This window comes from Erithacus rubecula, assembly GCF_903797595.1.
Source record: "Erithacus rubecula genome assembly, chromosome: 21".
NCBI classification, from domain to species: domain Eukaryota; kingdom Metazoa; phylum Chordata; class Aves; order Passeriformes; family Muscicapidae; genus Erithacus; species Erithacus rubecula.
This window is the reverse complement of record NC_136673.1, coordinates 9346103-9358602: the sequence shown is the minus strand read 5'-3', so window position 1 is coordinate 9358602 and position 12500 is coordinate 9346103. Positions and strand designations below refer to the sequence as shown.

Here is a 12500-nt window from a genome sequence, read left to right as displayed (position 1 = left end):
GGACCCGCGGGGGCTGCGGGTGTTTAGGCCGGGCTCTGGGTGCGATGAGCTCACCCCTGCCCGGCCCGGCCGTGGGAGGGCTCGGGACAGGGGGGGACACGGAACCGGCCGGCAGCGGCCATCCCAGGGCACGGCGAGAAGGAAGTGCCGCCCAGGGCCACTCCTCCTCACCATTTCCTCCGCTGCTTCTGTACGGATGAGAGCGGCGACACGGGAGCTGCCGGCCCGTCCGAGGCCGGGGCTGCGGAGGGAAGCGCCGCTGGCCGAGGGGACATCGCGGGTAACTGCGTTGCCATCGGCTCCCGTCCTGCTGCCCCTCGGGGGTCACCAGGGCACCCCAGGGCTGCTCCGGCTCCATCCCTGCCACCGCCTCCTGCCCGTCCTGTCGCTCCTTTCCGCCCCGAGCCGCCTCGGATTTTCAGGGATGCTCCTGCTCCCGGTGGTTTGGGATGCTTCAGGCTCTTCTCCTCCGCTTGCTGTCCTTGGCTTTGGGGCTTGGCATAACGTGGGGCTGGGCTGGTGGATTTGGTGCCAGCAGGCTGTGGGGGGGCTGCTGCCTGTCACCGCTGTCACCGCTGTCACCCCTGTTACCGCTGTGCTCGGGGAGGGTGGGCGCCTGCACCTGCCGTGGGTCGAACCGAGCTCCGGCCGTGGGTCAAACTCAGCTCCGGCCGTGGGTCAAATTCAGCTCCGGCCGTGGGTCAATCCGAGCTCCGGCCATGGATCGAACCGAGCTCCGGCCGTGGTCGAGCCGCGTTCTCGGCTGGTTCCCGTTCGGGGCCCGGCAGAGCAGCTCGGGGTGCCGGGGCCGTGCTGGCCCTGCTGACTTTGCGGGTTTCTCCTCCCAGTCCTTCATCTGCAGCTCCCAAGCAAGGGGCTGCTTCCACCGTCCCCTTTGGATGGAGGGTTTGGCTCCAGGGATTCAATCTTCAGAATTTCCCAGCTTTTCCCAGCAGCTCTGCTCATCCAGAGAGGCTGAGTTCGGGGTGCAGCCTCCCCTGTTGGGGGTACTTTAACCAGAATCTCGGTTCTGCTGGTCTCTCCTGCCACCAGGGGCTTTTGCCGCCTGTCGGGGCTGTCCCCATCCTGCTCCCCTCTCCCAGGCTGCCTCCAGCTGCCCACACAGGCTCCTCTGTTGTGGAAACGTTGTTTTGGATCTGCAGGGTGCACGAATGCAAACACTGCAAGAGCTACAGCAGGAGAGCTGGAGGCTTCCCAGGAGAGTTTCCAAGTGCAAGTTTTCCTGTGGTGTCCAGGCTCGGCACAGAGCAGTGATCAGCAGTGTTTACATGAGCACTGGGATGCTGCAGACCGAATTCCCGGGTTCTCTTTCCTGTTGTTTTCACCAAAAGTTAAATTAAGCTGCCGAAAGTGCATCACTACAGGCTGGCACAGCCTGCTGCCCAGCCCTGACCCAACACTGAGTGTGCAGGGACAGCTCTTAGAAACTTCCAGTCCTGTAAATGCCAGCAGGTATTAGGGACTGACTCATGGCATTAACAGGGTTATTATATTCGTGACTGGACAGATTCCTTGCTCAGGATGGGGTGTTGTCCTTCCCCCCTGCCTTGCTTGGCTCATCTGGGGGGTTGGGCATCCCACACTGGTGGGGTGTGCTGGTGGACTTTGGGAAAGAGGATCTTGAACATTTCCCAGCTGGTGAGCCCTCAGTCCTCACCATTCCCCACGAGTCTTGTAGGGGCTTTGGGCTCTCTGCATGGGCATGGCAGTGGGAGAGCAGGCTCTGGGCTGTGAGAAGCACTGAAACACTTCATGTTTCAGCTGCAGCAGCACCTGGCTGTGACCTGGCCACGTCCATGGGGAGTGTTGTATGTCCCGTGTTTCCCTGCCAGGAGCAGCTCCCAGGCCTTGAAGGGAGCTTATGAAAAAGACAGAGAGAAAATTTTAAGCAGGTCCTATTATGACAGGACAAGAGGTGATGGTTTTAAATCAGAAGACAGTGGCTTTAGAGTAGATATAAGGAAGTTTCTGAGAATGAGGTTGGTGAGGCTCTGGCACGGGTTGCCCAGAGTGGCTGTCCCAATGCAGGCCAGGTTGGATGGAGCTTGGAGCAGCCTGGGCAGTGAGAGGTGTCCTTGCTGTGGCAAGGGTTTGAAATGAGGTGGTCTTTGAAGGTTCCATCCAGCCATAACTATTCCACGATTCTGTGATCCTTCTGTTCTCTAAAAGTTTTCCTGTAAATTTCCATAGCCTCTTCCTTGGCATTTAACCAACTCCCTCTTCACCTGCAAGGGCTTGAGGCTGAGAAAGTTTCACTCTGTGTTTGTGGAGATGTGTGGCAGTGCCTGGGGGGTTTCTCTTCTCTGGCTGAGCTCTGTCCTGTCCCTGCACCCTTGGGTCCATGCTGGTCTGAGCTGTTCCGCAGCTTTGGGGACAGTTGTGCCTTTGGGGACCTGCAGGCACTGTGTGAGCAAGGCCATGCAGGATGGAGAGGAGCGAGGGTGCGACTCCAGGGTGACGTGGGGACAGCCCAGGGCTCCCAGTGACATCCTTTGGGTGGCATCGCAGTGCTGGTGGCACCCAGCCCTTCTTCCTGGTGCTGCCTCCTTGTCAGATCTCGTCTGGCTGGTTTTGCCTTTGCACACCAAACCCTGCACCGAGTCAGGAATCAGGTCAGCAATTAGCACTGGGGGTTAATTGCTGCACAGCAGTGTTAGCCCAGCAGTGATGGCTGGATGCACACCCAGCCTGTGCACGGAGTGTGAGCAGGGCTCTGCATTTCTGAGCAGCCAGGAGGGTGTGGGGTGAAGCAAGGGGCAGAGGGAGCATTTCCAGTGCCTGTGGCTCCCCCACAGCCCCCGGGGTGCCCTGGGGCTGGCTGGCTGATGGAGGCAGCTCTGCACAGGGGAAGTAAAACCTTGTCCAGAGCGTGACTCTGTGCGGGTTATTGCTTCCTGCTGAGTTAATGACAAACCTCCAGCCCCCCTCCTTCTCTCCAGAGCTGTGCTGCTTTTGGCAAGGCTCAGTGTTGATATTTTAAGGATGGCTGGTGAAAGTGGCTTTTCCTCCTGCTGCCTGTGCCAGCTCCTGCTCTGGGGCTGGCAGTGTCACAGCAGCAATCTGTCCCTTGTGTCAGCACTTCTGCAGCCCAGAGGTGTCACCAAAATGCCCTCCCATGACACAGCTTGTGTCACCTCCAGCCCTGTGCCAGGCAGGGCCAGGTCAGCACATGGGGGTGGTCATGGGGCTGCATCCAGCCCAGAGCTGTGTTCTCTCAGAGCTCCCTGCTCCTTCTGTGCCTCTGTCACCTCCCTCTGGCCTCTCCTTCTCCTTGTGTGCCAGCTGAGGTCTGTCCATTCAGGTGGTTATCCCAGCATGAGCACATCCCTGAGCCCTCCTGTGGCAGCCCCTGTGTCCCTCCATGTCCAGGGGTGTGTGTGGGTGCACAGGGAAGGATGGAGGTGGCAGGATTGGGGTTCTGTGGGGCTGCCCCCTCCTGTCCCACAGCCATGTGCTGCTGGCAGGCTCAGGCACAGCCACACTGGTTCTCTGCAGCCCCCTGAGCCTTCCCATCCAGGGGCAGCTCTCATGTCACCTCCCTGCCAGGCACATCCATCAGCACAGCCAGGAAAATCCTCCCCTAGGAGATGCCACCACAGCCAGGGTGGCAACTGCAGCAGGTCACTCCCACAGCCCCAGAGGTGTCCGTGGGTGGACAAGTGACTCCCCACAGTGAGTGTACGTGCCTGTGTGCATGTGCTAGCACAGAGGTGGGGCTTTGTGCCTTCCTGAAATTCAGCAAGTGTAGGGAAAGAGGATGGGCAGCTGTGGTCAGAGCATGGGTCAGTCTGTCCTGCTCTCCTGCCTCCTTCTCACAGCAGAGCCTCTGGCTTTGGCCCCAGCCAGCTCTGACTTCCCTTCTGCATCTGAAGGCAGAGTTGGGTTTGTGTTATAACATTAATTTGCATTAATTGACACTGAATTTCATCTGCAGTTTTGCACATCTGTCCTATCTTTCAGAAAGCCTAGGTCTGAAAGTCTCTGCCACCTTGCCACTGCTGATTGCTGCATGTTTCTGCCCATTAGAAAGGAGGATATCTGTCTAATTCCACTGTTATTGGTCACTTCCTGATGTTAGGAAGATTGACTTTGCATAATTTCTTTTCTTTTCAGAAAGAAGATGATGTGAGTGGGCTGTAAGAACCAGACGAGATGGAGGAAGATCTGCCCTGCTCTGAGGTGGATGGAAACAGTGTCCTCAGGGATCTGGGGGTGGAGATGCCCTGCCTGGAGAGCAACCCCACAGGAGACACATCTGGAGCAGAGAAGGATGCAGGAGAGGTGCCCTGTGCTGAGTGCAGAATGGAAGAGGAGACTCCTTGTGATCCAGGAATTGCCTTTACTGGGGGCAGTGTGGAAGGAGAGACGCTGGGCAGTGGCAGCAATGGGGAAGGGGAGATTCCCAGCACTGGCAGTGACAGGGAAGAGGAAATTCCTGGCAGTGGAAGTGATGGGGAAAGGGAAATTCCTGGCACTGGCAGTGACAGGGAAGAGGAAATTCCTGTCACGGATAGTGACAGGGAAGGGGAGATTCCAGTCACCGACAGTGACAGGGAAGGGGAGATTCCAGCCACTGATAGTGACAGGGAAGGGGAAATGCTCTCTGATGTGAAAGAAGAGGCATCTTGCTCTGAGAGTGACACAGAGGAAGTACCAGATGCTGTAATCCCTGCTGCTTCCAAGAAAATAACTTCCATTTCCTCTCCCTTGCGGGCCATCGTGCGCCTGCGCCGGCGCTACCTGGGGCTGAGGAAAAGCCGCCTGCATTTGGAGCTCCCTCGGGAAAAGTCTGCTGAGTTTGTCCACTCCAGGCTGATTCAAAGGCAGCTGTCCCTGAACAGGACTTCCCTCTACAGCTCTTCCATGTCCTTCTTTAATCAGTCTGGCTTTGAGAGCTCCCAGTACTTCACCTTTGATACATCTATGGAACATTGCTCTGTGAAAAAGTGCAGGCGGAAAAAGAGCCGGAGGAAATCCAGGATGGTCCTTTACCCTGATAAAACCAAAAAATACCTCCCAGCAGAGGAGAAGAGCAAGGCAAAGCGCTGCCTCTTCTTGCTCATTGCCATTATCTTCTTCCAGATCCTCAATGCCATAGAGAACCTGGATGATAACCTCCAAAAATATGACCTTGATGCTTTGGAGAAAACCATGCACCGGGAGGTCTTTGGGCAGAAGGTTGCTGTAGAAAGTATTGTAGAATTACTGAAAGACTATCTGGCTACCCACATCCACAACAAGCCTCTGGTGATCTCTCTGAATGGCCCCACGGGGGTTGGGAAGAGCCACGTTGGCTGGGTGCTGGCCAAGCATTTCCGCTCTGTCATGGACAATGACTTTGTGCTGCAGTACTTTGTGATGCACCACTGCCCCAGCGGGGTGCCTCCCCTCACCTGTGAAATAGATCTCTCTAAGAAGATTTCTGACATGGTTACCAGGGCTGAAATAGAGGAAAAGACCCCAGTGTTTATTCTGGATGAGGTTGAGCTCATGTCCCCCCTCCTGCTGGACACTCTCAGCCGATTCTTTGAACCCAATCAGACCAACGAGTTCCTCAATGCCATCTACATTTTAATAAGCAACCTGGGAGGGGCTGAAATCACAAAGTTTGTTCTCCAGAATGCATCCACTGAGCTCCTGCATCAGCAGCGGGGAGCTGAAGAGCTGCTGAGCATCCTGCAGCCAGTGCTGGTCAGTGTCCACCCTCTGTGGAAGGCTGCAGACATCATCCCCTTTGTCCTGCTGGAGAAGGCTCATGTCATCAGCTGCTTCCTGGAGCAGATGAGGAGAGAGGGGCTCTATCCTGACCAGAAGCATATTGAAAATTTGGCCAATCAGCTCAGTTACTACACTACAGGGGACAAGCAGTACTCCAGCATGGGCTGCAAGCAGGTTGTGGCCAAAGTCAACCTCCTGTAGGGATTCACTGCAGAGACTGAGCACTGCTCTGGGGATCTGCAAAGTTCTGTGCTCATGAGGAGTGTGTTACAGCAGCTCAAGGTGTCCTTTCTCAGCCCTGCACTGCCTCTGCCCTGGTCCAGGCAGAGGGGTGGCAGCCTGGACAACCTGGCCCCTGTTCTCCTCCAGAGAATTCATTTTTTTCTGATGTTCTGTGAAAAAGGAAGGACAAGGATCCTGGAGCCACCTCCCAATGACTGCAAGATGCTTTGTTCCTCACATTCTCTTTTGGGATTCTTGTCATTAAGGAGTTTTGGGGTGGCATCAAAAACTGCAGGATATAAACAGGATGAAACAACCCCTGAGTCACTGCTCCTGCAGAATGTCACCTCATGTGTTTCACTCTCTCCAAGCTCAAGCTCTTTGCTCCTCTTGGTCCTGGCTGGTGTGTGCAGAGCAGGGGCAGGTGTGGGCACCTGGCACTGGGCACTTTGTGGCTCCAGCCCCCCCAAATGTGCAGGCCTGCCTTCCCCAGCTCCTACATGACCACATCCTCTGGAGAACACTTTTTGGACCTGTTACTGAGCTGTTCTTCTGAGCTCATTCCTGAGCTCACCTTTGGCACCTGCAGTGAGATTTCTGCCCTGCAGGTGTGTTTGGGCTGGCCTCAAAGGCTGCTCACCTGTGCCAGATGGGGCAGAAATAATCTCTGCATTGTTTCAGGTCTGGTGGTGACACCTCATCCTCAGAGCTCTTCTGCTTTTTGCTTCTGGGGACTTGTCACCATGGTCAGTAATTTTCTAGAAACCCCAAAGCAGCAATTGATGGATATTAAGCAGCACACACTGGAAAAGGCATTTGGGCTGATGGAGTGGGAATCCTGGGCTTGTTCCCAGTCCTGAGAGGCCAAGAAGAGGCTCTTTGCCACGGAGCCCCAGGTGAGATGGGGTCTGGGAGCAGCTCAGGAAGAGCACACAGCCATGTTTTTAGCAAAACTGAGCAGGTATTTATGGCATTGTTTTCTCAGGTTGTGGTTTTGTACAAGATTTCTACAGCTTGCTGTGAATACCCAGACAAGAAACCTGTGGATGTTTGGGGTTTTGATTCACTTCTTTCTAATTGTTGGTCTCCAAAGACTGTCACATACTCCAGCTTTCAGAGCTGTTGTCAGGAATAAACCCAAATTGTCCTGAATAAAATCATTGAAAGTACATTTCTTTCATTTGACTGAAATGTGGGTTTCCTCCCAAATTTCCCTTCTGGAGCCATGTGGCTGCAGTGCCATGCCTGTGACCTGTGTTGGGAGCAAGGCCAGAGCTTTGTGCTGTGTTTTTTGCTCCACCTCAGTGCAGAGTGGGTGCAGCAGCTCCAGGTAGCCCAATCCCAAACCCACAGAATGCAACAGTGCCAAAAGCTGGCACAGCTCCTCCATCCAAACCACCTCCTAAATTCCAGTGTCCTCAAAAACCAATGTGTGGGAGCTGATTCCACAGCTTAGAGAGCTTAACTTAAGCAGTAAGCTAAGCTTACTGCTAAGACATTTGGGATGCTTTTATCCTGGTTAAGAAACAACTCAGGGACCAGGATTGCCCTCCTCTTCCAGCTGGGAGAGGAGCACATGTTAGTTGTGATTGTTTCAACCATGTCTTTTGTTTAGAAGTGCCCACCCAGGGTGTTTGGTTGTGCCAGAGGTCCCTGGGTGCCTCCACTCCACCCATCTCCTGTGCAAAAGGGGAGGGTGACAGAAGGGAGCTGAGCATCTGCAGAGTTTGTTTCCATCCTTTTGAGACTCTCCTGCCCTCAATCAGGGCTCCTGAGCCTGAGTTTTCCTGAGTGCCCTGTGCACCTTGAGGACCTGCCAGAGCCTTGGTGTCTCACAAAGCTCAGTGCACACAAGTGAGCTCAGCTTCCTGCTGCACAAAGATCACCACATCTCATCCCTCAGCCTCTTCTCAGGCAGCACAGGCACCTCCAGCCTATGGAGAAGACTTTTCCTGCCATTAGATAGGGTGCAGGACTTGAGTCCTAGCTCAAATGGCTCTTTAGGTTGTCCCCAAAGGTTTCCTCAGTTGGCAAAAGCTCTTCCTGAGTCAGGACACATCTCTGTTGTGCTTGGAGCAGTGATTTGTTTCAGGCTGCTCCCTCCCTGCTGCAGACAGTGTTTGATGCTCTGGTTCAGCAGTTCCAGCAGCCTGGGGTGGCTGTTCCTGCCACTGCTGCCTGGGGCTTGTGGGGACATGTGCAGGTGCTCTGCACTGCAGCTGCATCCCAAACCACAGGGGGGTTTGGACTGGATTCCATTTTGCATTTGCCCTGGGCAAAGTGCAGAGTGATTCCAAACAACACAAGTGAGGATGATGCTGTCACTGCCCAGGAGGGCAGGGCAGTGATGGAGAAGGGAAGGAGGGGTAGGAAATAGTTCATGTCTTGGGAGCACAGGCTGTGACCCCTGGACAGTCTGTGCTGCAGCTCCCCCAGGCTGGGCTCAGCACAGGGGGTCCCGTGGGCAGGAGCTCAGATTGCTCTGCTGTGCCATTGGGAGGGGTTTGTTCTGTTTCACACAGGGATTGTGAACTGCACCAGGGATGGGGAGCACCACTGGGATGTGCCCTGTGCTCCTCCTTGGACATGGCCCAGCTCCATGGGAGGAAGGTGGGTGGGTGCACGTTCTGCAGGAGCTCTGGATAACTTCAGCTGCCTCAGGGAGAAGAGCTTTGGATTGAAATATTCCTAAAAAGGATTTAATCCCCACAGCCTCCTTTCATCAAAGCAGCCTGTCTGAAGCTGCCTCCAGAGGTGGTGCTGGTGGTGGGGCCAGCCTGGCTGCCAGGCTGAGTCCTGCTGGGGTTTCCCTGCACCATGGGAAGGTGACCCTGGGGCAGAGCTCTGATCCACAGCACAGCATCTCCCCAGCCCTGCTGGGCTTGCCCTGTCCCTGAGCTCCCTGAGTGCTGCTGGGGCTGCTGCCACTGTGTGCCCACCCAGCAGGACCTTGTCCTCTCTCCTGAGGCTGCTGGCTGTCCCTGAGGATCTGGGATGTTGGCCCAGGGCACCTGAGCATTGTTTGCAGAGAGAGGCAAATGAAGGGGTGCAGAAGGATCCCATCCCTGTGTAACCAGTGACTGTGCTCAGGGCAAGGAAAAGCTGCTGTCAGGCTCTAGAAGGGATTTGCTGCTTTCTTTCCAGCTCCTGTGGTCATCACTAAACAGGTGAGGTGCCACCAGGAAAGCAGATTTTGGTCCCAGTGATGGCAGGGAAGATCAGGGCTGCAGCAAGGACAGCCCAGGTAGGTCAGGGCTGCAATTCCTCCAAGGGTGCAGAGGGAATATCTGCAGTGGCTTTGACACCATGCAGTGATGGGGTGACTCGTGGAAAAATGGAGGAAGGACAAGCACCCCCTCTGCTTGGGAAGGAGGAGGAGGGACAGGCAAATGCAGGAGTGAATGCATTACCTGTGAGCATCCTGGAGAGATGGGAGAAATTACAGACAACATTTTTCAAAAATAGTTGTAACCATCGAATCTAGTTTCTTCCTCTTATAAGATATTCAGAGAATAGCTGTTAATAGTTACTGGTATTAACTGGAAAGAGTTTTCCAGAGCTATGGAAACTAAATATTCCATAAATGGTGGGAGAACAGAGTCAGACAGACAAACGTGGTTTGTCTGTCTTGGAATTTGGAGGGGCAGGGGAGCTGAGAGGCACCCAAGTACTGCAGGAGACAGGCTTGGGATGGAAATCATAAATTGGAGGAAAGGGCTGGGAGAAGGTGCTGCAGAGACCTGGGAGTGAGCAAATGCACGTTCCGGGGTGGGGAGGGTGAAGGGCTGAAAGGCAAACAACCTGGGGGCAAGGCAGCCCTGCACTCACAGGAGGGATCACACCCCGGGCCAGAATGGCAAACATCCACCGAGATGTATAAATAGGTGTGCTGCATATGCGAGGGATGAAGTAATGCCCGAGCAGCGTGGGACCATATTTGGGCACCTCTGGGGCAGGGAGGGATGCAGGGATGCAGGGATGCAGGGATGCAGGGATGCAGGGAGGGACACCCCAGTGCTGCCCGGTGCCCCCCAGCATCCTGCCCAGGAGTTCCAGCTGAAGCACGATAAGAGGTTTCCAACATGCAAAACCCGGGCAGAAAGGAGCCAGCGGTGCTTGGCTCTGCTCCTCCCTCGGCAGGGGTGGGGTGGCTGCGGAGAGTGAGGTTTATGGAAAACTCTGGGGAAATTGAGCTGTGGAAGGGCAGCAGTGAAGCGGGTTCAGTGGAGAGCCCCGGACAGGGGCGGTTTAGGCAGACCCAGGACTCAGCTCGGGGGTTCCCGAGGTCCCACTTTAGCTGTTCTGTGTCCCCCTCCTGCCTGCCAAGCTGGACCTTCCCCCTGCCAGCACTGAGCTGGCAATGCTCAGCCACCGGGGATTGCACCGATTTAACTCATTCCTCCTAAGAGAGGTGCTTCAGTTCTAAAACATCTGGATTGAGTGTGAAGTTTCGGGCAGCTGCATCTGGAATCTGCCAGCCTGGGGCACGATGAGATCAGCCAGTCATCTCAGATGGATTCATTTCCAGGTGGGATGGTGAAAGCAGCCAGCACTGAAACTAGAGAGTGCAGATTGATGATGTAATAAACTGGAAGCTCGTTTACTTCTCCTTGACACTTACCCCTCATCAGTTCAGTTTATCTGAATTATCAATATATATTGGGTGTTATTTTAGGGTCTGTGTCTAGAGCTACCTCAGGGGACTTGTACCATCCCCAGAAGTGCCTGCAGGAGGAGCAGCCCTCCCCAGCACCATTTCATTGTCCAGGTGCAGATGTGGAGCTCTCCCAGTCTCCCTGGGCAGGGGCAGTGGGATGTGACAGCAGCTCCTGCTCCTCCTCCAGCTCTGCAGGTCACAGCAGAGCCCCTCACAGCTCCATGGAGGACACAAACAGCCCAGCATCTTCTGTGCATGCTGATTTGAGTTTTGTGCTTCCTGTGATGTCTTATCAGTTGATCCCTCAGGCTGGAATTCAGCTGCCCTAATTTTGGTAACTTGAGGAAGCCTGAGTAAGTCTGCCTGAGATTTCCCCATCCCTGCCTCCTGAAAAAAGCCAGTCCAGGAAGCCAGGCCTGGGAAAGGACCACCTGAGGTGAGTGGACATTTTTGTGGCCAGCAAGTGATATTTGAAAGAATGTAAAACATTAATTGCAGCCAAACTCTCTGTTTTCACCTGTACCTTTGCCCCTCTCCTGTTCCTGTCCAAATGTGCCTCACTGTCCAAATGTTCTTACTCAAACCAGACCCATGTGGTATCTTTCCTATTCTACTGAGAAAAAAAAAAAAAATCCTGCGAAAAAAGACATTCCCAGAATTTATGGTTTACTTTTAAACTCCCTGAGCCACCCAACACAATTTTTGTGCAGCAGTAGTTGCAGGCAGTGCTGTCTGAAATCAGGGAATGCTGTACTGCATTCCCACCCTGTCTGAAATCCAGGAATCCTGTGCTGCATTCCCACCCTGTCTGGAATCAGGGAATGCTGTGCTGCATTCCCACCCTGTCTGGAATCAGGGAATCCTGTGCTGCATTCCCACCCTGTCTGGAATCCAGGAATCCTGTGCTGCATTCCCACCCTGTCTGAAATCCAGGAATCCTGTGCTGCATTCCCACCCATCTGAATCCAGGAATCCTGTGCTGCATTCCCACCCTGTCTGGAATCAGGGAATCCTGTGCTGCATTCCCACCCTGTCTGAAATCCAGGGATCCTGTGCTGCATTCCCACCCATCTGAATCCAGGAATGCTGTGCTGCATTCCCACCCAGCCATCCCCAGCTGCCAGGTTTTCCAAAACTGGACTGGAGGAATTTGTGCCTCTCAGCTGGCACAGCCTGGGGTTTTATCCTGTCCTTTTCCTGACATATCAAGCAAACTGCCCAGTCCTTCCTGAGATGATTTCATCCAGCCCTGTGGGATCAGAGTCCTGAGTCATGGGCTGGCTCTGCCTTCACTGAGAGCCTGCCTCTCCCTGGGTGCTGTGGGGCCCTGGAAAGGCACTCCTGAGCTTTTCCTTCCAGGATAAGCTGCTCCTTGGCTTCAAGGTCGTTGCTTCTCTCTCCAAGTGAAGTGCCTTGGGTTTGCTCCAGTCCTTCAGGATGATGGAATGAGCATTTCTGCCCCTCCCCGCAGATCCTGCAGCACAGACAGCTCTGGATGCCTGGGTGGCTCGAGGTCAGGACACGATGCTGAGTGTTGCAGAACTCTTTGGCCTGATGTGACCTGCTGTCCTCAGCTCCATCTGGGCATGGCCTCCTTCACTTCCAGCTGCAGAAACCACTCCTTGGTGCTTCCTTCTGCCAAGCATCCAGCACTTCCAGCTCTGAGTGCTGCTCCTGATGCAGCCACGGCTCAGTTCTTGTCTCTGGGGTCAGAGAAATGCACTGAAGTCTCTGGGTGAGAAAGGGTGGGTAAAATTCAATTCTTTGGGTCCAGCTCAACAGGTATTTTTATTTCTCCTTGTACCTGGTGGGCAGAAGATCTGCTGCTTGCAGGGCTGATTCATCTCCTCACCTGAGGAGGATCCAGTGACCTGCTTGGACA

At 54.5% G+C, this 12500-nt stretch overlaps 1 protein-coding gene across 1 annotated transcript; it reads left to right on the top strand.

Moving 5' to 3' along the window:
* Positions 1-7132, top strand: TOR4A (torsin family 4 member A). Its single transcript, XM_079324351.1, has 2 exons — positions 1-280; positions 4135-7132. Exon 2 carries the CDS (start codon positions 4174-4176, stop codon positions 5938-5940), a length of 1767 nt encoding a protein of 588 aa, XP_079180477.1. The 5' UTR covers positions 1-280; positions 4135-4173; the 3' UTR covers positions 5941-7132.
* Positions 7133-12500: the final 5368 nt, after the last annotated feature.